The sequence below is a fragment of the Xenia sp. Carnegie-2017 genome, unplaced genomic scaffold, assembly GCF_021976095.1.
Source record: "Xenia sp. Carnegie-2017 unplaced genomic scaffold, XeniaSp_v1 HiC_scaffold_19, whole genome shotgun sequence".
NCBI lineage: Eukaryota > Metazoa > Cnidaria > Anthozoa > Malacalcyonacea > Xeniidae > Xenia > Xenia sp. Carnegie-2017.
The window spans coordinates 3,401,278-3,429,193 of record NW_025813481.1 but is presented as its reverse complement, the minus strand read 5'-3'; the positions used below and the strand labels follow the sequence as shown (position 1 = coordinate 3,429,193).

The 27,916-nt window shown below is 35.0% G+C and overlaps 3 protein-coding genes and 1 long non-coding RNA gene across 6 annotated transcripts in view; 1 reads left to right on the top strand and 3 right to left on the bottom strand.

Moving 5' to 3' along the window:
- LOC124437964 (serine/threonine-protein kinase/endoribonuclease IRE1-like) overlaps positions 1–12,330 on the bottom strand; it is a 25,652-nt gene extending 13,322 nt beyond the window's left edge. The window contains exon 1 of the mRNA XM_046987946.1: positions 11,941–12,330. The gene's annotated coding sequence lies outside the window, so the exon portion shown is untranslated. The remainder of the gene's footprint in view (positions 1–11,940) is intronic.
- Positions 9,549–27,916, bottom strand: LOC124437978. Of its 3 annotated transcripts, none has more exons than XM_046987983.1 (5): positions 27,834–27,916; positions 11,282–11,356; positions 11,141–11,191; positions 10,975–11,059; positions 9,549–10,855 (listed from the first exon to the last, which is right to left on the bottom strand). In XM_046987983.1, the coding sequence occupies exon 5, from the start codon at positions 10,791–10,793 to the stop codon at positions 9,945–9,947; it is 849 nt and encodes a 282-aa protein (XP_046843939.1). In that variant the 5' UTR covers positions 10,794–10,855; positions 10,975–11,059; positions 11,141–11,191; positions 11,282–11,356; positions 27,834–27,916; the 3' UTR covers positions 9,549–9,944. The 3 variants fall into 3 exon arrangements, with proteins under 3 accessions (XP_046843939.1, XP_046843940.1, XP_046843941.1); XM_046987984.1 differs by lacking the exon at positions 27,834–27,916 and adding an exon at positions 11,750–11,794; XM_046987985.1 differs by lacking the exon at positions 27,834–27,916 and adding an exon at positions 11,750–11,794 and having other exon boundaries at positions 11,141–11,356.
- LOC124437988 lies at positions 15,629–16,322 on the top strand. The gene is made up of 2 exons (XR_006945924.1): positions 15,629–15,751; positions 15,946–16,322. It is a non-coding gene; the product is annotated as an uncharacterized LOC124437988 (long non-coding RNA).
- The window catches only part of LOC124437985, a 92,259-nt gene continuing 88,160 nt past the window's right edge, over positions 23,818–27,916 (bottom strand). Inside the window, exons 3-9 of the mRNA XM_046987992.1 lie at positions 27,242–27,319; positions 26,773–26,862; positions 26,165–26,188; positions 25,960–25,983; positions 25,471–25,521; positions 25,256–25,291; positions 23,818–24,168 (exon numbers count right to left, since the gene is read on the bottom strand). Of these exons, the coding sequence (XP_046843948.1) occupies positions 24,104–24,168; positions 25,256–25,291; positions 25,471–25,521; positions 25,960–25,983; positions 26,165–26,188; positions 26,773–26,862; positions 27,242–27,319 (368 nt within the window). The 3' untranslated portion in view covers positions 23,818–24,103. The remainder of the gene's footprint in view (positions 24,169–25,255; positions 25,292–25,470; positions 25,522–25,959; positions 25,984–26,164; positions 26,189–26,772; positions 26,863–27,241; positions 27,320–27,916) is intronic.

Below are 27,916 nucleotides of genomic sequence, written 5' to 3'. Positions count from 1 at the left end.
ATGTTCTTTACGTGATGGGTAGAAAATCTTTCCTTCTATACTAAATCGGAGTATTTGTAAAGGGAGATATAAATAAGTTACATACACAAACTTTCGGCAATAAAAATTAACGTATGACGCAATATAATTTTCTTAACGTTGTTAATATATACAACCTAAAAGAAATCACAAACTCAAGTATTTTTAAAGAATATCAGCCTTTAATCATGTAAAGAATACAATATAACAAAGTCTGGTAAACTTACAGATAAAACACTGATCTCCGATCACAGTCTCCAAAAGTTATTTCAACAAGTGTATTTCTATAACGTTTTCCTTCAGGTAAGAAACATCAATAACAACGCCTTGTTTGCAATGTCGTCATAAAAAAGATTATTTTAACAATGTAGAAATTACAAAATAACAGTAGGAAGTACATTTTTTTGAAAAAAATGCTATATGTTCTCCATGGGGGGAGGGGGGAGAATGAATCATTTGTGGATTTAAATGTCCTATCAATTGTATGAAAAATAAATAGAAAGTTATTACATAGATAGTAAATTCACCATATAAAGTGAACCATTTATAAGTCTAAAATAGCTTGTTAATAAATCATTCAACTTAAATTTTCTTTCTCCTCATCGCTACTTTCAAACTGAATAAAAACTGGTTCTGGTGGTAGGACTTGAACACCATTTATTGGCACATGATGTTTCTTTCTAAAACCGCTGTCATTATGAGTCCACGATGAACAGCTCGTCTCTTTATTAAATGAACCGACGTTTTTTCTACTTTCGTTTCCATTCCTCTCACGCGTCTCACCATATCGTAAACGCTGTTTGTAGAAAATAGAAAATGTTGTATGATAGAAGACAATCTAAAGCAATGATGTGAAAGATTTTTGAAACTTATGTTAAGTAAATAGAATAGACCCATAGCAGTGCAAGGACAAACAAATAAAACATCAAATACATTTACTTTGTTTTACATATAAATACCTCTAAAGTTTCTTCATTATGCTTTTCTTGATTTGATTGACTTGTCTCTTCAACAACAACCTCTCTGTTTTCTTTAACGTTTCTTTCAAGTTTGTTTTTAAATGATTTATAAATACCACGGGAATATCCATCCGTAGAGAGATCTGATTGGCTGTCGCTTGGCCATGGAGGAATGGGTAGGAATTCAGAAAACTCCCTGCCACTGACAATGGACATGATTTCTGGGTCATGTGATTTCTCTTCCCACTTTTTCTCGGAATAAATTGCTTGAAAATTTTGATCCTTAATTTTGTCTTGAAGGACAGGCGATGACTTTTAATCTAGACCAGAAGTTTTGTAATAAGTCGAGGTTTTACCATTTTTTGCATCGGATAGTTTTGGATGGTTTTCAACAATGTATCTTTTACTATTACCAGAACCATGACTTTTAGCTTCACAAACTTTCTTTTCGTCATTCATGTAATCTCGTGTACGAGTTAAACCTTGATATTTGGCTTTTCTTCTAGTTGGTAAGTAATAAGAGTGAACATCTTCATAATTTTCATGTCTTGACGGCGAATTTCGAAGGTTTATAGTCCACGCAGATGGTAAAGGTTTTCGTCTGCGAGTCTTCGAAGATTTAAAAGATTTTTTGTAGTTCAGTCTTGAGTGGTTTCTTGGCAATGATCTCCTTTGTCTACTAAGAGCAATGGGAATTTTAGAAACTTTAAAAACCAAAGGAAAGACAACAGGGATGTATTGCTATCGCTAATTTGGGGGCTTTCCTGGATGATCAAATGTTCTCACAACAACAACAGGTTGTTAATGATGAACACTAGACATATCATCGCCATATTGTCAGTAACCCATGTTGGTATAATTTCTCACCGAATCACTGGGCATCATGTTTCTTGAACGGTTGTCATGTGACGCCATACTACGTGACGTCATTGTGGTTGTCTCTTTGGAAGAGAGAAGTTGATTAGCTATAACCTCTCTGTACGTAGTGGAGCATTGGCTTTTAGCTTCACATATTCTCCATATTTATCATCAACATTGAAATTACCACTTTTTTTTTCTGTTTTCATGAAACTCTGAAGAAGACTTCCATTCTTTAACAACACGATACTCATTAGCAACTCGTCCCACATTAGATCCACGATTTTCGTGGGAAACACAAATCACATCGTCCACACGACTCTCATTAGCTTCACGAGTTTCATTCGCTGATACACCAACATTTTGAAGGGTTTCATGAGACATTTGTAACCTGTTTCTATTGCCAACATTACTCTCTTCAACAGACCCATGATCTTCTAAGCCTAAAATATGAACTTTGTCTGTTTTTACGTTGTATTCAACTTCACCCTTGTTCGCACCATTATCAATTTCATCCAAAGTATTTTCTCTCATAATTTTAGTAAAAGTTTTACTGTATATGCCTCCTTAAGCAGACTCTTTTCCATCCTTCGCATCAAATTTAAGAAGACGAAGCTTGAATTGAAACATTGAAAATGTTTGTAGAAAAAGGAAATCATGCGAAGTGATAACGGTAAATAATACGACAAGTTTTTTTAAAATAAACATGTTTCAACATCTCATGATGCCAATTTAAGCATATAAGAAAGAGTATATACTGAAGATGGTATCATGAGATGTTGAAACATGTTTATTTAAAAAAAAACTTGTCGTTATTATTAAATGCGCTTTATCAATAGTGCTTTTACGCAGTTACGATAACGGTGATTATAGAGTTGGTAGCAATTGCCAAACATCTGGGATGTAACCACCATTTTCAGCCGGTGTAATATAGCGGACAGTTTTCATTATTTTCTACAGAATCTTAAACAAAATTGTGTTAAAAACTTACCTCTCGAAAAAATATCTTGAAATAATTCTCTCTAATAAATGACCATTAAAGTTTGAAAACAGATAAACCAATAGCAATGGCAAGCGGAAACAGATCTTAAATTCTCCTGTTATTATTCCGTGCAGTCATTCTCGAGACTCAGTTCACCAAGTAAATATTGACATAGAAAAGATATCCTTTTTCCAGTCTTCAAAATGTGAAAGTAACCATATTCTTTGCAATATTGTACATTCATCCATGTTCTAGAAAAGTGGAAAGAAACACGAAATTTGCCGATTCGAAACCCAGCATTTTTTGATAAATTTTTAGTAAAAGTTTTCGATAATTGAATTAAAGGTTTAGATTTGCAGACTCACAGATTAGGCTTCGGACACCCGCAAGAAAAATGAAAAGTAATTTCATACATACGCAGTACGAAACTACGAAACTAGATTATTAACAATAATAGTTATCGTTAATAGACGATGAAATCATTGCATATTTCATTTTTTAAGGAAAAAACAACATGTACGATGAACGGTGGAAGATTTTCACAAAAAAATAAGCATTCAACAAAGTCTTGTTTATTGTTTAAAGTTTGATGTACAAGTACTGACCTGTAATAATTTGACTTTCTTAGTAGATCAAAAATTCTCACAGTAAGAACAGTTGTTGGTTTTGAACATTAAACACATCATAACCATGTTGACCAACATAGTACACCTTCTCACCAGTGTGTTTATTGGCTGTAAACTCTTTCTTTAAGTCATGGAACATTGGTCCTTAAATTCACATATCCTCCATAATTATCATCAATGTTGCCATCATTGCTTTCCTGTTTTTTTTGTTTTTATGAAACTCTAGGTTAGACGTACATTTCACAACATGGTCCTCGTTAAATACACGTCATCGGGAAAATAGAATTAGCTACGTCACCGACACGAAACGATAAAGTTTAAGCTGAGAAATAATGTAAAACATTTACGTTATCAACAGAAATATAAACTAAGTGATGGTTAAGTACTACAGTTGTAAAGTAACTTTGAGCATCTTTAAGTTTGTGTTGTGGATTTGTTCTATCATAATCGCAAATATCCATCAAACTTTATTTAAACAAAACGTAGTTTCAACAGTCTACATGGCCTAAAATGAAATTTTTCCACCTTAACGATTCGCAACAGCGGTTTTATAGACTAAAGATTGCTGCATTGATGGAGCCAACGACAAAAATAAAATCTTCTATAGTGACTGATATCTTCATTATCAGTGTCTGTCTCAAAGCTCATCAAAATACCTTTAATTTCACAGAATTTAACAGCGAATACATCCTACCCGAGATATTTCATAAGTCTGTTTTTTGATATTTATGTTCATCATGTTAAGGCTTTTTCCTTGAAAATTGTCTGCAAAAGAAATCATTTCTATTTTGAAGTTCTTAAATTTACATTCAGATATGATTTGGCTAATATCACCAACATATAAAATGTACATGAATATTAAAAGCCAAACATTTTACCACAATGTATTGATTTGTAATGCATTCATTTTTCTCTAAGCTTTAAGTGGGAATAACTGTAGAATCACAGTGTAAATGTCGCACAAGTGACGGCAGAATCACCCAGTACTTAATTCTTATACTCTAATCATGAGGATATGAATTGACATGTCACAATTCCTAAAATCACTTTCGACCACTTACGATGCACTAAACGCGCGGTAAATACAAAAAGCTATATAACTTTACATTTTACCTAAATTTTTAAATCTCATCAACACGTTACAATTTTAATTTTATTGTTTTCATCTTAACTTCTTATTTAGATCTACTGGATGAAAACTGTAAGAAGTCGTGGCTTTTTTATGATTTTTAGAACTGGAAACCATTTTCCACTTCCACACAACCTGTCTCCGTCGGATATTGAGAATCAAGTGGCAAGACAAGGTGCCAGACACAGATGTCCTCTCTCGATCCAACCAGCCATCCATCTACACCTTGCTGATGAGAGCACAGATCCGATGGGCGGGCCACATTGCTCGCATGCCAGATGAGCGGATACCTAAGCAACTGCTATATGGTGAGCTCTCCAACGGCAAAAGATCAGTCGGAGGCCAGAAGAAGCGGTTCAAGGACACATTAAAGACCTCACTGAAGTCCTTTAACATCAACACCGCAACATGGGACAAACTTGCAGGGAATCGATCAACCTGGCGCGATCTCATCTTTAAGGGCTGTCAAGCATCAGAAGAAAGGCGGACTGTGGATGCCAAACAGAAACGTGAGCTGCGGAAATCAAGAGCAGCCAGTGCTTCAACATCAGATGCATCTCTGGTTTGCCCTTCGTGTTCAAGAACATTCCGTGCCAAGATTGGACTCATTAGCCACCTCAGAACTCACCGTACCCAATCTTCTAGTATTTGAGTTAACTGGTCAAGGTCATCATCGCTTGCGATGGACAAACAACATAATAACTAACCAAACGTAACATGAAGTGTTTAGGAGTTTGAAAATATTTTCATGCTTTCATGAACATTTAAGAACTATGATAAACGTTCTACTTTGTCAATTTTGAAATGTTTGTTTTTAGTTACATCAATCCTGTATTATGACTATCGTCCAGCAAGATATGATAGGTAACAACATACCAGAAACAAGAAAGAGGGTATGTTTCTCATTTCAAGGTGATAGTTCAACAAACTTTTAACAAAAATTGCGATTCACTTTTCCACCTTAATTCACAATTTCACATCCTGAGATTCATGACCTGTGTAAAATGGCCTTTCAGCCTAGTTTATCACAAAAGAATATCATGCCTTTAGTAGAGTGAAGACAGTACATACATGAGCAGTGCATTCATATTCAAAAACTGACAAAAGTCTGTTTTAATCAATGACAGTTGCCCCACAAAAAAACATTGATGCAATATCAGTTCATCATTGATAAATTTAAACACAAACCTTCATTTTTAACAACATAAACAATGACGAAATATGACAAAACATACAGTTGAAATAGGCAAATCATGTTGCAATGACAGGAATGTCTTCAGGAAAACTGACCTGAAATTAGCAAATACTTGATTTAAGAAAGTAAAGTGCAGTTTTTGCTTGACAAATATATATTGGCACATGATACATGCTTAAAACTGATCAACTATATAAATAGTCTTCAATACATCACAAGTGTATGATGTCAATCACCAACAATTTACATATAAACCATTCACCTTTCCTTGAGCTTTAAAGATATAATCACAAACAGAGCATCATAAAACACTTCTCCAATTCTTTTTCAGAAATATATCCTGAAATAGACATGAAAAACATCATATGACATACAGTCACCATTTTTAGTGGACAATAATGTTGCGATAAATAAATGATTTTAAGGAGACTGAAACTATTGCATTCAAATGACACTTGGTAACACCTTTCTGATGTCAAAACTTTTAAAATTACCAATACCAGCGAATATCACACAATTCTCATGATATTTTTCATTTTATCTGTGCATTAATCATGTCACATGATAACTTCCTTTTACTCTCCCTTTGTTCAAGCTTTCCTTCATACAAAACCAGGAAAGGAGCCAGTCCTGGAGAGGAAATAAATATTAAATGAAGATATGATCTTCGCACTTTGCTGGACAATTTAAGTCCAGCAAAGTCACCCGTTGAGTCACCTGATTTTTTTCAGGTCCTGAGACGATTGCTTAAATTGTCCAGCAAAGTGCGACGATCATATCTTCATTTAATTTCAAACACCGCACTGCATAAAACATTCATAGGAAATAAATATGTAAGTCATAACGTTATAACCAATACGGCAAAAATTACTAACCCTGAGAATCATTGTAAAATCCACAAATAACAAAACCTTTAAAAAATTCGCAACATAAAATGATATTTCTCGTTTGTTTAAATTAAAAAATGGTTATAAAACTATTTTCATTTAAGTACATTTCGTAAATATTTATTATATTTCTACTAACAACGATGTTTCCATTTATAAAAATTAACATTCATGTTACTAGTCCCCAGTCCACTTTAGACTCACCAACATTACCTTATTTATCTTCAGTTGATGTCAGGATTTTCTTCTCCAATTTTAATAAGATGACGCATGTCCTCCATCCCGCCCGCCTTTATTTCTTTCATAAGTAGTAGGTTCGGCAAAAAGGAAGAAGCTCAAATCGAAACCACCGAAACGATATCCTTCGCCAAATTTTACGTAAACAAAGTTGTCACTCAATTCAAATAAATCTCCTTAAAAGAAGAAGTTGAAATCTAAGAAATCGATTAGGAAATCATGAAAGAAAAACATTTATCACTCAACAACAATGATTATTTATAATGACCAATGACATCACCCCACGTTTCGATAAATTTACAAAAAACTTACTAAGGTTTGTTTAATTTTGTTGCTCTTGATGTCACAAGGTTACACAAACAAATTACAATAATGGTTAACTTATGCGATGTTTTTCAGGATTTCGAAGCTGAAACAAACAAAGGTCCCATGAAATTTCACCAATTCTTAGGAGACAGGTTAGTGTCAAATGCCTCGAGTCATTTTCTTGCACAATCAAAATCCACTTCAATTAGCACGCGCTAACGATATAATAGAGAGCCTAGTCGTATAGTCGTATTTGACATATTTATATTATAAAAAATATAACTATTAAACCAAGCATTGAAATGAATATGAAATAATGAAAGTACTCAATTAATTTACTAAGAAACTGGTGTCTGTAAAACTTGAATATTTTTTATTCTGTACCTTTATATTAGCCACAGCTTTTCTAAACCATCTTCTAATCTCATGCAAACAAAATACGTCTCGTTTTTCTCGGTCACTGCAGCAACTCCATACGCAAATGGTATCTTTTTGTTGTTTTCATCATAATAATACACTAGGCAACCAGAATCTCCAGGCCGGAGGAATTCGTTATCACTCTTTACTGCCACTACACTACGAAACACTTCTTTTTTGTTGTCAAAAACGCTACGACTGAGGTCAGCAATGACGTTCAAGCCAAACTCGTCGTCAACTTTATAAACTTTTTCATTTTCCTTCGATAACAAATTATCAAACACAGCATCGAAAGAACTCGGCATCTCTACTTCAGACGCAGTAAATTCATTTTCTTTGTCATCAATTAAGATTGCCATGATGTCGGTTTCAAGATCAAATGAGTAATGAAATAGCTCGCCAAGAGGTATTTTTATGCTGTTTTTATGAGTATAAGAGTACTTGTTTTTTAGTAGAAGTTTCTCAAATGCCAATTTATCATTTTCAATTTTGTCTCGAATGTAAAAGAATTGATCGGCACCTTTCGGAACTTTTCCATATCCAACATGAAGACAAGTCAACGCGTAATATTTTCCATCTTTACAGTTGAACAGAGTCAACGTGCCACGGGATTCTTCGTTAGGCTTATCATCGCGCTTTGAGTGAACCATGATGTTGGATAGTGGCCGAATTATTACTTCGTCCGATGGGTTGACAAAACGTAATTCAATGTATTCTGAAGCATCGCCATCAAATATCTTATTGATTTCTTGTTTCAAATCATTCTTTTTCATTTCTTTGTCCACTTTGAGGTACAAATGAAGATAAGGCATGTCTTTGTTCGGATAGGCTATGCCATATTTGCCACAAAGCCAAGAAAAACTGTGAATGTGAAAACGTCATGGTTTTCGACGAAAAATCAGCAATTTCTTTAAAAATCTATATAACTAGAAGGACTTCACTCTTCAGTGATAACCTTAAATCCTGCTATATACTCTTAATTTACTCAATTAATAATAGCTACTTTCTAATTGGCTAAAATAGCTCCTCCCTCCCCTCTCTTGCAATTATAGGAATACAATAATAAACTTGATTTTGAGAAAGAGCTACATTTGTTAGGAAATACATTTTAATTGCTGAAAATTCCAGGTAATTTTCAATCTAAAATTATCCAAAATGGTAGCCTTTGATCTTCTGTTCATCAAGTAGAGATGTTTTTGTTTAACATGAACGATTCTATAATCATTGGAAATATCAAACACTAACTACATGTAAATATCGAACTCAGACGTTACATAAGTTAGCTACTTCAAACAGACTTTAACGAACGAAGTTACGAATGTGTTCTGCCTGATTTCTAAATACCTTAGCTAAGTCATGGCAGTTATTTGTTCACAAACCTCAATTATGCATTAACTATGTATAATTATTAAGTAGTGTCTCTTTTGTTTGACAAATGACAACCCAGGCAGTGATTCTGTAATGTTGCATTTTGATTCTTGCGAGAGTTGAAATTAAGGTTGAACATAAGTTTTCAAGAAGGAATTAGGTTTAGACAATTTACTAACATTTCTGTTATTTTTGGATACATACGACACTCACCAGGTTTTTGCCAAAGTTGATTTGTTAAAGAACTTGTACGCATTAACATGATAGTTATTGCCAGGAGACCTAAATCATATTGCTAACCAAAAGTTAATAAAAACTGGAAAAAAGTTATTCTTTATTATTCATGTATAGTGACAACGTTTTGCTTATCAATGATCGAACAAAAACCAAAAATCATACAACTTGGTTCATTTATAATTATGAAATATACAAATAACATGTATAGTAACGACAATTCAATCGTTAAGTACACTAAAATTATTTACGAAGAAAAACGGATGGGTTGTTTTCAACTGTTTCTATTATCCTCGTTTCATTTATGAGAAAAGAAATCAGAACGTCAGCGGTAAGATATGTAAGGTTTTCATTTATGTGATATATGGTTAGTTACAGCTTGTTTTTTGCTCAATTAAGTTACATATTCATAATTATTGAACTATTGGATTATTACATTATTGATAAGTAATATGAACTTTAGGGAATATAAATTATTACGTTAAAATCAAATTAAATGTACGTTTTTATTGACAATCGTTCTTTTGAATTGGTTCTTTAATTCGTTCATTATAATTAAACTTGGATAGTTCAACAAAAATTAAATAAATGGATAAATGTTAAATTAATGATTAAGTTCAAACTAATGCATACGGTTACATAGAAGGTAATTATTTTGTAGGAAAAATTGCTTGGGAAAGAAATTGGGATATTAAACAATCAAAGGAATTCATTCAATTTTACGACTTTTATTCCATAAGTTCCAATTTTTCCAAAGCATCTTTTAATCTCAGGCAAATGTAGAACGTCTCCACTTTTCCGTTTTGGTCTTCCCCGCTCAATTCAGCAACACCATATGCAAAAGGTCGTTTTTTCTTGTTTATATCATCACAAAAATACACAAGAGATCCTGAATCTCCGTCCATTAGAAACTCAACATCACTTTTTACCAACACTGCGTTACAAAATACGGGTCTTCCGTCGTCGTCATCAAAATTAAACATTAGATCCTCAATGTTTCCAAAAATTTCTTGAGCTTTTTGAACAATGCTTTTTTCACCACGATGCTTTCTAAGAAAAAGCCTCGGCAATACGTCATGAGAATAGTTCTCCATTTCATCTGAAATATTTTCCATTTTAACTTCATCAACTTTGATGGCCATGATATCAGTTTCAGATCCAAAATCAAAATGGGAAAAATTACCAACAACTTCGTCATCAGCTGAGAGATAATATTTATTTTCTTCCATAAATCGCTGAGTGGCATTTCTGTTTACTTCAATTTCATCGTGAATTGCCAAAAACGGGTTAACGTCATCGTTCCGTATCCGGCCAATTTCATAACCAACGTGGAAACAGCTCAACGCGTATTGTTTTCCATCTTTCATGCGGAACATTGTCAACGTGCCACTGGATCGCATGTAAGGAATATCATCGCGTTCCACTTTGAGCTTGTTGTATAGAGGTCGAACCTTCCACACCTTTGACGGGTCGTTTGGTCGGAATTCGATGTACTTTGAAGCTTGCCAACCAAGTTTCTTGTTGATTTCTTGTTTCATATTATGATCAGTTATTCCGTTAGCGTAATCAACGACCATGGAGATATGGCATCTGGTCAGTTGGACCCGCTGTTCCACATTTTCCACAAAACCAATCAAAGCTGCAAATGTGGAAAAATCATGGAAAGATTGAACAATAAAGCAAAAAAATATCTTCGCATGGCTAAAAACTCAACTGGAATTGAAGGAATATCAAAAAAACACAAATAGTAAGATTTACCTTTTCAATTTCTTATGCACGTTATTGCTCATTTTGAAATCGTCGGTGAGAAATTTGTTTTTGAAGAATTGAAAGTCATCGGTACCTATATATCCTCAGATAGTTGCATAAAATTAATATCAACGGTTAAACATGCAATCCATGGTAAATAAAGTGTCGATTTTACCTGTAATTTCCGATGTCAACCGAGCACCAGTTGATGTGACTGGATTCTTTTCTATCAATACAAATTTACATAATTTTTAGTTGTTCTGAGTGTGCACTGTTTTCAAGTCTAAGATAATGATAAATCATAATCATTAAATACCATTAACATTTGACGAGAGTTTCATGTTTTTTAATTTTTCTGACGGTGGATGTTGATGAACACGGGAAATCGATTCTGGTTTTAAAAGAATCAAACACTTATTAATTAGAATTTAATAGTAATTCATAAAATTGTACAATGAGAGAACATTTTATTTAAGAGTTCATGCATTGACAAGAAAAATTGTAAAACAAAAAAATGAGGCGTTGCTTATCGACATGATTATTATTTTCATTATATTCACTTGTCTTTTTTTTCTGTCGACAGCTTATAACAATAGGTGCATGTCTTATGCAAAAGATAGCCTTTATATATTGCAATACTTATGCTATAGGTAAAATATATATAAGGCTATAAAGCTGTTGCTCATAATCAATGTGTTTTTTTAAACATCTAGGATTGTGGATTAATTTTCAAGATGTAAAATAGTCACCTGGACATCAAAAATGTAATGATTCAAAATAATACCTTGTTGACGTTTATATTTAATGCGTCCATATTTCATTGTCACTTTAGAGTCTTCTGAAATATTAAAAAAGAATATAAAAGGCTAGCGTTACTTTACAGAAAACGAAACTTTCTTCATTGATATACAGCAAGCCTTTCTAGCTGCAAAATGTTCACACAAGGCAAAGAAGTAATAACTCAAAACATCTTACTTTTGTTAGCTGCACCTCCTTCACCATCGCCGCTTTTAGCACTGTTGGATACACTACGACCATTGTATCGAAGTATAAAAAATTGACCATTCTGAAGACCAAGAGCTTTTAAGCCGTGGTTCAAATTCAGGCAGATGTAACTTTTTTCTGAACCGCTGTCACCATCATCACATATTTTGCAAATTCCATACGCAAACGGTTGCCAATTTTTTTTTCATCCAAAAACCAAACAAGAGTACCAGAGTCACCGGAATCAAGAAATGTTTGACAACTTTTTATCTTGATGGCATTCTGGAAAATGCGACGTGTGGAATTTTTACACCAATACTCATAATTCAATTCACTGATGAAGCCTTCGACACCAGTGGCGGTGCGGACTTTAACAGTTTCCTTGTTGTCTTCAACCCTTCGTTGAAGTTCTTCATTTGCAACATCTGAGTTCAAAACAACATGTTCCATTTCATCACCAATAAGTTTCTTGAAGTCTTCTTGCTTGCCAATATTGATAGACATGATGTCTGTTTCACTATCAAACTGAGCAAAGGTGTGTCGATGAGAAGATCCAATTTCTGCCTTACACTCACTCTTAGACGGTGTGTACACATACTTGTTTTCATCGTGTTTATTCTAGGTTTGTACAGCTTTGCTGATTGATACCGCTCGCTCTCCGTCAAGAAATGTCTGCTGGTGGTCAGTGGCACAAGCAACATGTGCGCATGTCAAGGCGGAGTAAACACCATCCTTCAGACAAATCAGTGTTATCGTACCGTGAGATGTTCCACCATTCTGATTTCCATTATGTGGTATTTCGATATTTGAAAGAAGCCGAAAGGGTGCTTCAATGGACGATGGCGACCAAAATTCCCTCGATTTCAATGTTTGGATTCCATGCACATCATTTATCTCTTTTGTCAAATTTTTGTTCGATTTTGTAAGATTGACAGTCAACCCTAAATTTGATTAATTATTAAAACATGTTACAAGTCGCATGATATGAAATTTTCAGCCCGCAAAATTTTTATTTTTCAATCGGCCCGATCAACAAAACAATACAAATTAATGTGTTTTTAATTTAAATGAAGCAATAAATTACCAGCACCGTTGATTTTCGACTCATCTTGAGCAATAATCTCATCATCTTGGGCCAGGTTTGCTGCTGCATCCTCGTGGGTGACATGAACCTCATCTTGAGCAACCACATTGGTAGACTTTACAGCTTCTATAAAAGAAATTACAATCATTCATTCAAATAATTTTTTAAATAGAATAAATCCATAAACCTGAATATAAAATAATAATTCCAAAGTGAAGACGTAGCTAAAAACTCGGCCACTATATGAGTAAAAAAAGTTATCCAAGTCATCCTATTTATGACTTTAGGTATAGCTATTAACATAGCGCGTATTAAAAATCATAAATCAGTCATTAGTACAATAAATGGCTGTACCAATGTTTGTAAATGTAGATCGTCCAGGTTGGTATAGTCCTGAGAAGGACTGTTTTTGTTGTTGTTGACTGACGTTCGACAACTTTAGCTATAGTCATCCTCAGAGTCAAAATTTGACTTGATATAAGCAAGCTATTTCATTCATTACCTTTATAAAATAAATGATTTCTCGTCCACAGTGCATCTACAACTGTATCGTGAAAAAGTAACATTAGTTTTCGTTTTAAAAGTCTTGAGAAAAACGACGATTTTTTTGAGAGCAAACATGTTTCGACATTATCAGAATGCCATCTTCAGTGCAGAATGGTTAGTAATATGATACGTAATATGATATGAATAAATTAATTACAATGAGTATTAAGTATTAAGAACTTATAACATAAGTTCTAAAAATAAGTATTAAGAACTTATAACAAAAAATATTATAATAAAGTAAATATAATGTTGTAGTGGTGAACTTGGATATTTAAATCGGGATTAGTTTTATTAATGTGTAGAGCTTCCTTGATTTTGAGTGAGAAAGTGGATTGATCAGTGTCGATGATTTTAAAACAGGAAGGTGAGAATTTGTTTTTACATGAAGGAGAGGCTTGAAGATGTTTGTAGATAGTGGAGTTTTTGTCTGTGTGAGTATGTTCCTTTATCCTGGTAGATAATTGGCGAGAAGTTTCACCAATATAGCGGGAATTACATCCCGCACATGAAAATTGATAAACTACCATAGATTTGGAAAGTTCGGGAAGTGGGTCTTTAAACGAAAATAAAGATTTTATTTTAAAAGGTGTGAAAATAAGTTTAACGTCAATGTCAGTGCAGTAGCGTTTAATGATTTGTGTGAGTTTGCGTTGTGTGTGTCGTGAGTAATCACCTATGTAAGGTAGTTTGAAATAACGTTTATTTTCAGGTTGTTGTATATCGTTAGTGTTAGTTGTGGAGTTAGATGAGTCAGTGCTTTTCTTGTTGTCCAAATAGTGTTGTATAGTGTTGTTGATGAAATGAAAAGGAAAAGAATTACGTTGGAGAGTGAATATTAGTTTCTTTAAATCACGTTGAAAGCCGATGTCTGTGTTGTTGAGTTTCCGTGCTCTGTCGGTCAGTGTTCGTATCAGTCCAATTTTGTAATTTAATGGTGTGAAACTAAAAAAGTTAGTCAGTAGTCCTGTATATGTTGGTTTGTGGTACGTAGAGGTCATACAGCTTTCATGTGATTTAGTTAGTAAGATGTCAAGAAAGGGTAACTGATTGTCTTGTTCGGTTTCGTATGTAAAGTTTATGCTTTGATGTTGTTTGTTGATGTATTCGTAAAAGAGTAATGCTTCGTCTTTGTTATTAAAAATACAAAAAATGTCGTCAACGTATCTGCGGTAAAATAAAGGTTTGTTGTTGCTGTAGTTATTTAACCAGTTTCGTTCGTGAAAACCCATGAAAATGTTGGCTAGAATGGGTGCCAAGGGTGAGCCCATACTTACCCCGTCAATTTGGTCGTAGTACTTACCGTTAAATAAAAAAATGAGTCTCGGCCGTAGTGATGTTAAAAAATAGTTTTAGTTCTGTTCTGCTCATTTTGAATGTAGGGTTGTTGGTAAAAATTAAATCAATAGCAATGTCTATGGTTTCGGTCAGTGGTATGTTGGTAAAAAGGCTTTCAACGTCAAAAGAAATAAAGAATTTGTCATGTGGAGCGTTAGTGTTAAAAGATAAAAAATCATCGACAAAACTAAAAGAATCTTTAGCAGAATGGTCATTAGGTATTAGGGGTTGGAGTAAAGAGCTGAGGTATTTGGCTAATTTGTAGTTATACGAATTGATTGAAGAATTTATAGGTCTGATAGGAGGTATGTCATTGATATTGTTTAATTTATGAAGTTTAGGTAAACCATATAATCGAGCTGGCTGTGAACCTCTAGGGTACATTTCTTGAAATGATTTTTCGTTAATAGAGTTCTTTTTCTTTAAGTTACGTAGCAGTCGTTCTAACTTTGCTTCACGGGAAATTGTAGGATCATTGGATTGCTGACAAACTGCACGTTTATAATTATTTAGCACTAGAGTTTAATTTATGCATGTTTTAACTGACGCGTAATTTGACGCGCAATATTCATTGGGATAAAAGGGATTTGAGTCTATAGTGCAGCCACAGAATAGATATATACAGAAGCGCCACTCAGCGAAAAATCTGTCCCCTACTTGTACCCAGTTCTCAAGTGCGCATCTTTTGCGTCCTCCATTACTCCAGCCAGATAAACTGGGCAGAATGTATATAGATTCGTATTATGAAGAGTTGTTTTTCAAAAATTTGACGAATTTAAATTCACTTATGGACAAAATTTTTAATGCCATCGGATAGGATACCAAGCATATGAGGTGAGAGACAGTTTTGTTGTAAAATACGTTCTTCAAATATAATTTTACGGGTTTTATAGTTTCTTGCCTTGAATTGTATACGAGATCCATGTTTAGAACGTCTCTTTTATTGAACGGCAGTTGCCCTAAGAATTTATAATTTAGGACAAAAGTAATAAATATATTTAGTGTGATTCCATTTCTGTATTTTCTAGTAAAGAGTTTCCTATTAGAATGGTCAACGGATTTGATAGAAGCGATAAAACGACCTACTGTGCGTAAAGAACGTTCTTCAGATGAAGACGTTATTGGTATAAAATTTGGACTAAACTAATTTATATTTGATTCTTGAATCGGGGCTTTTTATTTGCAATGTAGCTTGTCTGCATAATTGTAATTGAAAGTTTTTATTTGTAATTGTATATTGAGTTCTTGTGGCTATCATGTCTGTCAAATTTGTATTAACTTACAAATAAAGATGTTTTTTGTTGTCTTATTTTTAATAAACAATATATGAAATTACAATTTTTTAAAGAATGAAGTTATTGATAAATTGTTACAATTAAATTAACAACTTTACCATTATGTCAAACATATTGTCAAGCTCCTACAGCTTACCTCTTTGGTTAAACTTGAATGAATGAATGAAAATGAATGAAAATCTTTATTTTGACACGCTGGCCTTGTCAACTGGGGTTGATTTCCACAAGGGGCGTGCTTTTGTTCAAAAACAATTACAAAATTTACTAAGAAATAAATTATCTACAGAAGAGAAGTTTAAATATTTACAGAGTTTAGTTTATTCCATCAGTTACATGTTAAACTAAATCATAAAATGCAAGCAGCAATTTCACGTGTGAGTTGTGACCTGCAAACTTCAAACTTCAAACTGTGTGAGCTGCAAACTTCACGTGTGAGTTGTGACCAACAATTGTATGTGAAAAATGATTAGAATTATGTTTGATTCACCGCATTGATCAACCAGCAGAGAGAAATTATTGCAACAAAGGGCTCGAAAATTTAATTTTTGCTAAAATCCATAAACTTCATTCAGTAAATTAAAATTTTTATTGTAAGTAATCATGTCACAAACAGAACTTATTCTGACAAAAACCAGTTATAGTTACTCTTAATGCCATTATTTAAATCGTAATACTTTACACAGTAAAATGTTTACCAAAAGGTGAAACACAGATACACCAGAAAACTTTTTTAAAACATTTGACAGGGGGAAACTGTGCCAAGCCAACACCAATCCAATTCACAAAAGCATTCAGGAAGCTTTTTTACGTTCACTTCTCACATCATCAATAAGCATCCATGTCAAATATATAAATAATCTCATGATTGAATTTAAAAAGGCAGAAATAACAAAGTTAAGTCATGTGGACCATATGGCAGTATATGTTTTACAAATTGCTATTCAAGCACTTTATTGGTGGAGGCCAACATGCTGCTGCTTATGTTCCAACTTGCTCAAAAGTCATTCAAGCTTCACAAGTCACAACTGTGATGAATACAAAATATTTTGGCATCAGATGACTTTCATAGTGGCCATGCAGCATCGCTTCTGATAGTTTAAAACACCTGGGTAGACAATTTTGGTGATTCGAATGTCCTGCCAAACGTTGTTTGCAATATATAAACTTAACTGGAGGGTAATTTGATTTGTCACTTGTTTCAGCCACGACCGAGATTTCAAATGTTAGAACAAATGTCTTCAAGATTCTTTGCAGAATTCTTATATGATAAAATTAAAACTGACGACAAACCATATACCGAGTACGCATCTCGTCAGATACATATCTACTTTGTAAATATTCCGAATAAACCCTCATTTATCAAAACGGACGTCGAATTAATGATAAATTGTTGAGAGCTTGATGTGTTAACTGTATCCACACAAAAAAATATTAAAAAAATGACCAATCTATAGAAATATTTGGGTTTATTTGCCAAAACCCATCCGTAGAACTATATATTATATTGCGATCTGGCTGCATTTATCTGGCTGGAAACATGGCTGCCGTGTAAAGTTCCCCGGATGCTGCGGACACGAACATCAAAGGTTCCGACATCGAGTGGCGCTTCTGTATATATCTATTCTGTGGTGCAGCTGACAGTTACCACATGCTAACCTGGGCGAAAGCTTCATCATTGTATTACTTATTATATCGGCTAACCTGTATTGAAATTAATGTAGATCGTGAGGACCCGGCAAAGAAGTGAGTTCATGTATTTTGGTTTGATATACTATTAAACTGCACATTTGTTATTTATACAAAATTATTATTTACTAGATCGAATAAAAATCATTTACTTATATCTATACGATTCCGACTCACGCATCTACCGGACTGCTAACCTGAGAATCCACAACATTCGATTTCTGAAGAAAAAAATTAATCACGTGGAGAACCTGAACCATGAGTAACGAAGACGAGGCACTGAAGACTGCTAAGCTCTAACGCCGAGCAGCCAAGTCTACATTGACAAGACTGGGAAAGGCCTTGAATCATCTGTGTATAAATAAAAGACCAGCAAACGAGGTAAGCGACTATCTCGTCAAAGTAAAACAAGCGTTCGACAACGTGGTAGAGAAACATGAGCTTTATACAAATTTGATTATGAACGATGAAGCTTTTGAAGCAGAAGAGCATTGGTTAGATGAGTGCCAAAACGAATTTTTAAAACTTGATATTGAGGCAAAATATTATATCGAACAATTGGTTTCAGTGAAAATTTCAGAAACTAACATCAGTCAAAACGAGCAAAATTCGTCTGGAATGATCGGAATGCAAAATGGTGACAGCGCAAGTAATATGAGCCAAACAGTTATTGAGGAAAACCCGACCAGCGTAGGTGATGAAATGAGCAATGTGGCGGAAAGTTCCCACGCGGTAATTTCCGAGGAATCTGTCAACGCTCCCACCGAAATAAGCCCAACAAATGAGGAAAAGCTATCGAAATTTTCGGGCGACGTACGTGAATATGCAATAGTTCGTGCGGATTTCAAGCATGCAATTGAATCGAGATATACAAAACGAGATTCAATAACACTACTGCGAACTTGTTTAAAAGAGAAACCACTTGAATTAATAAAAAGTATTGGTTCTGATAATGATGCAGCGTGGGAATACTTAGATTCCATTTACGGGGACCCTCGGTACGTATCAGACACCATAACGCAGGACATCGTTAAATTTAAAGCCCTAGAAACAGGAGAAGACGCGCGTTTCTGTGATTTAGTTCATTTGGTTAGGCGGTGTTTCAACACGTTAAAAGAGGTAGGGGTTCCGAGTGACATGGATAACAGCCACATGCTATCCATAATTGAACAAAAGATGTGTCCAGATGATCGAAAAGTGTGGTCGAAAGACTTAGAGAGAGAAAAAGCCCGCAACCCTTAAAGCGTTGATGAATTGGATGACAATTGAGATGAAGTCGCGCATGCGTGCAACAGCCCCAGTCAGGAGTGGTACGTCTCTCACTCGACGCAAAGTCAATCATGTCAATGGTACAGTCACGGAAGAAAGTAAAAACCGATTCAAGTGTTGGCTCTGCAAGAACTCAAATCATTGGCCGGATCAGTGTCAAAAATTGGCAGCGATGTCTGTTGATGAGTGAATAAAAGTTGCGAAAGATAATCACGTGTGTTTCAGCTGTTTGAAGAAAGCGGGTAGAGATCATCGTCAAGCAAATTGCAACAGGCGAAAGCAATGCACCAAGTATGAAAATGGAGTCCAGTGCACATCCAGTCACCATCCGCTGCTGCACAAGTCAGTTGCAACGGTTGCATCAGTAACTGGTCTAAACGACTCAATCCTACCAGTGATTTCTGCTAACATTTGCGGATCAAATGGTCTCTACAAGCGCGGCAACGTTCTTCTGGATTCTGGAGCTCAGATAAGTCTAATCCGCAGCGAAACGGCGGAGAGTCTCGGTCTGAAAGGGAAAGACATCTCCGTTAACATCATAAAAATAGGTGGAGAGGAAGAGTCAATCTGCACAAAGAGCTACAAAGTTCAAGTAAGCAGAATCGGAGAATCAAAGAAGTACACAATCACTGCAGTTGGAATACCATATATCAGCGAGGATGTCCAAGGAATTAATACCAGGAATGCAATCGAAAAACTCGGACTACCAAAGGACAAGGTGAAGCGTGGAAAGGGCCAAGTCGACTTACTTGTTGAAATCGATCATGCATACATGCACACGGGTAAAACAAAGCAAGTCGAACATGTGGTCGCGAGAGAATCGCCACTCGGTTGGGTTCTGTTCGGATCATCAACGGGACAGTCAAACAATGCAACAACAACTGTATTACACGTGAGGTACCCAGAAGCAGTTGATTTATCAGAGTTTTGGACAACCGAAGCCATGGGAGTAACAGTAAAGCCGTGCACCTGTGAAGCTGAAAAATTGAGCCAATCCGAAAGAGAAGAAAAGCAAGTGATTGAACAGTCTGCAAAAAAGGTTGGAAAGCAGTGGATGATTCCATATCCATGGAAGAAAAACCCCCAAGACTTACCAGATAACAGAATCCAGGCATTGAAACGACTAGAGTCAACTGAGCGTCGATTATTGAAAATTCCTACGCAAGCAGCAGCGTACAACAACAAGATGATAGAAATGGAAAACATGGGGTTTTCTCGAAAGTTATCCGAGAAGGAAGTTAAAGAATACAAAGAACCAGTCCATTACATCTCCCACCATGCAGTTCTAAGACCTGACAGTACAAGCACCCCCGTTCGTATCGTTTTCAACTCGTCCGCTACGTTCCGAGGACATAAGCTGAACGATTATTGGCAAAAGGGGCCTGATCTTCTGAACTCTCTATTCGGAGTTATTCTCCGTTTTAGGGAAAATAAAGTTGCCCTCACTGCGGACATCTCAAAGATGTACCACCGAGTCCTTATCCCTGTCGAAGACCAGCAGGTACACCGATTCCTATAGAGGAATTTAGAGATTGATAGACCTCCGGACACTTTCGTTATGAACGTACTTACGTTCGGTGACAAACCTGCACCAGCGATGGCCCAAGTTGCCTTGCGGAAAACTGCAGATGAAGGAGCATCAGAGAACCCGAGAGCAGCAAAAGTTATAAAGGACAATTCTTACATGGACGATATTCTGGATTCAGTTGCTACAAATGAAGAAGCAATCGGGTTGACTAAAGCAATCAACAGCATCCTTGATAATGGCGGGTTTCATGTGAAGGGATGGCAATCAAACGGAGAGTTGAACAGGAAAGACGAGCAAGATGGTAATGAAATTGATGTTCCTCATGGAAAACAAGAGTCAAAAGTGCTCGGCCTGGCCTGGAACAAGAAAGAGGATGTGCTTAAGTATAAAGTAAAAGTGGAAATATGCCACACCCAACAGCCAAAGTTCACAAAGAGGAAGATCCTAAGCCAAGTCGCTAGAATATATGACCCAATATGCTTTGCAGCACCTTACCTTATAAGGGCAAAGATTGGTTTGCAGGAACTGTGGCAGCAAGGACTCGACTGGGACCATGAACTATCGCAAAGTGATCAAACAAAATGGTTGACGTACTTTAAAGAGATGGATCAGTTAAACGAAATATCGTTGGAAAGATGTCTATGTCCCGTTGTAATGATTGAGCCACCGATCTTATGTGCCTTTGCCGACGCATCGCGAGAAGCATTTGGAACATGTGCATATTTGAGAAGTATAGGACCTACTGGAGTGGTGAACGTACGGCTTATTGCAGCAAAGTTACAAGTCGCCCCATTGAAAGAGCTAACAATACCCAGATTAGAACTACAAGCAGCCGTGTTAGCCAGCCGTTTATGCAAGACCATCCAAAATGAACTCCGTATACCACTAAAAGAGAGTGTCTTGTTTACCGACAGCGCAATTGTTCTTGCGTGGATCCGCAGCCATGGAAGGCGACTCAAACCATTTGTTTCAAGTCGAGTCGGGGAAATACAAAGCAACGTCCAACCTGCTCAATGGAGACACATCCCAACGGATCAGAACGTGGCAGATGATGTATCCCGTGGTCTCCGTGTTGTTGAGCTGTCGGATAGATGGAAAAACGATCTCGAATTCCTGTACTTGCCAAAGGAAGAATGGCCGGTCGAAAACGCAAAACCCGATGCAAAAGAAGTTGAAAAGGAATGTAGAAGTTCAAAATTGGTAAGTGCAGTGACAACGTCAGTAAACGTAATTGACAGTGAAAGGTTTTCAAGTTGGAGAAAGCTCGTACGAGTTACTGCTTGGGTTTTGAGAGCTAAGTTAACATTATTAGCAAAGGTACGGTCGACAGCGAAGGACACAGCAAGAGGGGATTGCTTAACACCGGCAGAACTCGAAAGAAGTAGGACATTCTGGATTAAAAGAGCTCAAACAAAGATTCGTGCACAAGTGAACTCTAACGAATTGAGATCTCTGAGCCCTTTTACCGATGAAGAAGGCACTGTTAGAGTTGGCGGAAGAATTGATAACTCATTAGTCTCTTACGAAACCAAGCATCCTGCTCTCCTGCCCTATAATCACCGAATCTCCAAATTGATAGTGGAAGAGTTTCACAAAAGAGGTCACCACGGGGTGGCAACTACAGTAGCAAAAATTAGAAGAATGTATTGGATCATTTGAGCACACGATTTAGCAAAGAGCATCAAGGCAAAGTGTGTCACATGTCGAGCAGCAAACCCAAAAACCGAATCACAGATAATGGCCAACTTACCACCACAGCGACTTCAACCCCATTCCCCACCGTTCCACTACACAGCATGCGACTACTTTGGACCACTGACTGTCAAAGTGGGAAGAAACAAGAGAACGAAACATTACGGAGTAATCTTTACGTGCCTAAATACTCGAGCAGTCCACCTAGAAATCGCCACCGACTGTTCAGCGATGGAATTTATCCAGACTCTGCGAAGATTCTTCTCAATTCGGGGATACCCAGCAGAAATCTTGAGTGATAACGGCACATTTCCATTACTTGTCCCCAGGAAAAAATGGAATCAGGAAAAGAGAAATGTGCGAGTTGATGATGTGGTAATAGTGGCTGACGGAAATGTTGTACGAGGAAAGTGGGCAGTAGGACGGATAGTAAAAGTGTACCCGGGAGAGGATGGAAAGGTACGAAACGTAAAGGTCAAAACAAGTTCAGGAGAGTACTCGAGACCAATCACCAAGATCGCTGTGATTCAAGCAGCAGAAGAAATAAACTGATAAGTAATGTTTCCTTATCGGGGAGGATGGATTGCTGACAAACTGCACGTTTATAATTATTTAGCACTAGAGTTTAATTATGCATGTTTTAACTGACGCGTAATTTGACGCGCAATATTCATTGGGATAAAAGGGATTTGAGTCTATAGTGCAGCTGACAGTTACCACATGCTAACCTGGGCGAAAGCTTCATCATTGTATTACTTTATTATATCGGCTAACCTGTATTGAAATTAATGTAGATCGTGAGGAACCGGCAAAGAAGTGAGTTCATGTATTTTCGTTTGATATACTGTTAAACTGCACATTTGTTATTTATACAAAATTATTATTTACTAGATCGAATAAAAATCATTTACTTATATCTATACGATTCCGACTCACGCATCTACCGGACTGCTAACCTGAGAATCCAATCATGATCGAGTGGTTTGAGCTTAGATAAATTGTTAATTATAGTGAGGCAAGAGTTAATGTATACCTGACGATCCATAATGACTACACCATTGCCTTTGTCAGGTTTAAGAACAATGATTTTGTTATTACGAATGTTCCTTAGAATTTTATGTTTCTTCAGGTCTTTAGGAGTTGGATGGTAGGAAGTTACGTACGTGTGTGCCAAGTGACCAAGTTCCGTTTTTACTCTTGTTTGATAAGTTTATTTCTTAATGAATAGTGGATTCGTTCGAATGTTTCCAGAATGTCGGAGGAGTGGATTTTTGGAGGTTTGATGCTGAAGTTGAGACCGTTTTTTAGAGCGTTAAGTTCATCTTCACTTAGCTTTACAGATGATAGGTTGGTGACAGTGTCTTTATGAGTGAATGGTATAGCCTTGTTTTTGGTCAAATTATTTAGTTTCTTACGGTGTGTCGAAAATATTTTGTTTAGTTGTTTGTCGACATTCTTTTTGAGGGCTTTATTCAAGATATGCCAGTCAATTGGGTTAAGAAAGCTTTTGATTTCTTCTGTTTTGTTCGTCAGGTCCCTATCCAGTGTCCGTAGTTCTTTAGATCTCTTCGTTATCGCAGTTCGTAGTAAACGCTTTCGAATGTGGTATGTATCTCGATTGTCAACATTAGGCAGTGGAAAACAAAGGAACTTTGGAAAAACTCCAAGTGAATTGCAATCTTTAAGGAAGGCGACATCAAGTTCAGCCTTGCGTTTCTAAGTTGTAAGCTTTTCATAATTTCGAAAATCCGACAAGGAAACCTTTCCATGATAATTTTGTGCTAAGTCGTAGATAATATTACCATAATTTCTAATTAGCAGCAATTTTAAAAATCACTTGAGAAAAACGACGATTTTTTTGAGAGCAAACATGTTTCGACATTATCAGAATGCCATCTTCAGTGCAGAATGGTTAGTGTTAAGTAATATGATACGTAATATGATATGAATAAATTAATTACAATGAGTATTAAGTATTAAGAACTTATAACATAAGTTCTAAAAATAAGTATTAAGAACTTATAACAAAAAATATTATTATAAAGTAAATATAGTGTTGTAGTGGTGAACTTGGATATTTAAATCGGGATTAGTTTTATTAATGTAGAGCTTCCTTGATTTTGAGTGAGAAAGTGGATTGATCAGTGTCGATGATTTTAAAACAGGAAGGTGAGAATTTGTTTTTACATGAAGGAGAGGCTTGAAGATGTTTGTAGATAGTGGAGTTTTTGTCTGTGTGAGTATGTTCCTTTATCCTGGTAGATAATTGGCGAGAAGTTTCACCAATATAGCGGGAATTACATCCCGCACATGAAAATTGATAAACTACCATAGATTTGGAAAGTTCGGGAAGTGGGTCTTTAAACGAAAATAAAGATTTTATTTTAAAAGGTGTGAAAATAAGTTTGACGTCAATGTCAGTGCAGTAGCAACATGTTAATGTCGAAACATGTTTGCTCTCAAAAACATCGTCGTTTTTCTCAAGTGTATTTTAAAAGTATTAAATTAGAATCAAAGATTTTATGTTGAGTAGATATTTTCTCATTCTATGAACAATTGTTGAACAAAACCTTTCAAACAAAACCGGGAAAGATGCACAAAATTTATTTCATACACTATCGAAAGCAAAAGTAATTATTTCTTCTTGCAAATATAGACACAATAAAACTCGAGTACTATATCAGAATGAACCATTGGTGTGTAGCACAAGTTTTCTGTTTGTGTGTAGAAAGGTAGAGCAAGTAAGTTGTAAAAAAGTGAAGACACACGAACGTGAAAAAAACTTTCGAAAAAGTAGCTACGCTACAGTATTGTTTTTTACATGTAACATTGATTTCTTGAAAAACAAATTTTAAATGATCCCTTTACCTTCTTTATATCGTTCCATCTTTCTTTCCATCAATTCTACATTTGAAACAAAAGAGAACAAATGAATGCGCGTCTCTTTTTTTTAATATAGATAACACTATCTCTAAAGTCATTTCTCCTGCCATGCAAAAACGAATATCCATGTTGAGTATCCAATAAACTTTTCATTTATATTTCTTTAATTCAATTGTCGTACTAATGACGCACAATACTACCTTTCTTCAAGCGTTGATGCTTTTCCAATGGCACATCTTTTTCCTGCAAGGCTGCAGTATGAAAAAATGACATTAGTTACATGAAAAACTAAAACTAAAACAGAATGAAAAACTAAAAACAACATTGTTTCTTTTACGCAACATACTGTTTACAATTGATATAACTTGTTTTAATTACACGAATGTGATAAATATTTCTCTCAACATAGTGAATGTTCTCATGCGAAATATTTCTTCAAACATTACCATCTTCAATGACAAATGTTTTTACTGTTGGAATGAAAGGAATATTTCATTTGGTGTGGAGTGTTTTTTTGAACGCAGCGTTGCTCATTGGAAGTACATTCCTTGCTGCAACAGTAATTTTGCTCATTGTTCGACCAATGCAGACCACATCACACATTTTTATCAAATCAATGTCAGGGTAAGTTGACACATAATAAACAAAAATATTCGTCATTAATATGTTGTATATATGACTATACCAACCTTTACGACGACGTCCTTTCTTCTCTACACCAATATGAAAACAAACAATGTAAATAAAATTAAGTTTACGCTCACACAAAACAAGTTGGAGGATTCACACAGAAGAAGAGCAACTATATATTTATATGATTTTAACACAGTGTGTATTAATAATCATAAATCACAATAGTAAACAGTCATTAGAAAAATAAATGGCTATACCAACCATCATGTTGCCACTGAATCTTTTCTGTTTTATATGAAAATTAAAGATAAAAAATTTGTTTACATTTACATATAACAAGTTAATCGATGTCAAATAAAGCATCTCAAGAAAAGAAAGCGATAAAAGATATTTATAATTAGCAATCGTATTTCAGTGGCAAGAATGTAAATTACAAATAATTGATTTATTTCGAACATTGTAAATAAAATATCATTACTACAATGGCTGAACACAAACCAAATGCAAAAAACGAGAGAAATTTGAACGCTTTCAGTAATTATAGAGAGGTGTCAGCCTTTGTTCACCATTCATCATACATTTTTTTACAGTAATAAATAACTTAATTCAATGTCATTGATTGAATATATTTTTTCTATACAGTAACGATCTCTTTCTGTGAGTGAGACACAGCGTAGCTAACATCAGTACAACGTTCTATTCACTCTTCATTACATCTCACATTTTTGACCGTTAACAAAAGTATGTGAATAAGAAAGATATAAACGAATCTCAATGGTTACATTTCATTCTTGTTTGTACTTAACATTTCAAAAAGCAATAAAGATTACGTTTGTGTAAATATTTGCATATAAAATTCCATTACTTACTAGGTCCTGATGTAGAAGACGTTATACCAATATCAGCATCACTGTCATTATCATTTAGTAGATATAGCAAAGATTTCTTTTCTTCAGAAGCTGAAGCAATATAAATATGAAACATTTAAGAATGATAATATTATTAAAAAGTATTGCAACAAATGTAAGCTTTTATTTCTATAGGATTGTTAAATATTTTATATTTTCTTATTTTTATGGAATTACTGTAATAAAAACCGCATTTGAAAGGGGCGTTTACCAGATGGGAACACGTAATTGAGGCTAGGCGTGTATTAAAGGAATATGGTAACCCTTTTTATTAGAATAATCGACTTTCATTTACTGTTACAAAGTGGATTCTCATCAATTTACATCACTTTAACAATTTCCTAAAATAATATGTGCTAAGTTTTAGACAAGAGTTTTTTTGAGAATGATTAACTTCCAGTGAGCATTAGTTTGTTGTAACTTTATTTACCGTCAAGATCAAGATTGTCCATGACGTCTTTGCTTTTCTTTCCACTAACTTCTTCAATTTCCATATAATATTTAGAATCTAAAATATGTTCACAACGGTATTGTCATTATTATGTACAGCTTAAAGTGTAGAGGAAAACATTATAGAGTGTTAAAAACACACTGAATAAAAATACAACCAAAAAAGAGAGTTGGTGGAGTAAAAAACAATTTTTTAATTCACCGAAAAAGACTAATGAGCGTCAAAAATAAATCGAGGTTATTTATATCACCATGGAAACCTAATTCAACATTGTCTTTGAAAAAGAAAATTCATTTTTATGGCTTACAGATAAAATGTTTCTTGAGGTAAGGTCTTGTTTTCCAGTCAGTTTACCTTATGATTTTAGCACGTGAAGAGAAAGATCGGGAAAATATTGCAAAAAGTACTTTTTATAGTTGCCTTCTTTAATATATGGCGATAGATTAAGACGAGGCTTATCATTCCAATGCTGGCTAACGATTTATGTTTTTACTAAGTCTCTAAAGTTAAACTAGAGTAGTTTGTATATCCTATAATTCTTCTTAAGTCGATATTTATTGATAAAACTTACTTTTTAAATTTGTCTTCGTTGTAAAACGTCTTCCTGCCAAATGATGTAACTTAGCTAGTGTCGGGAATTATGTAAAACGTTTG

What these genes read in the sequence shown, in the direction of transcription:
- LOC124437978 (XM_046987983.1), bottom strand. Translation starts at nt 10,793, where the DNA reads ATGGTCGTTGATTACGCTAACGGAATAACTGATCATAATATGAAACAA.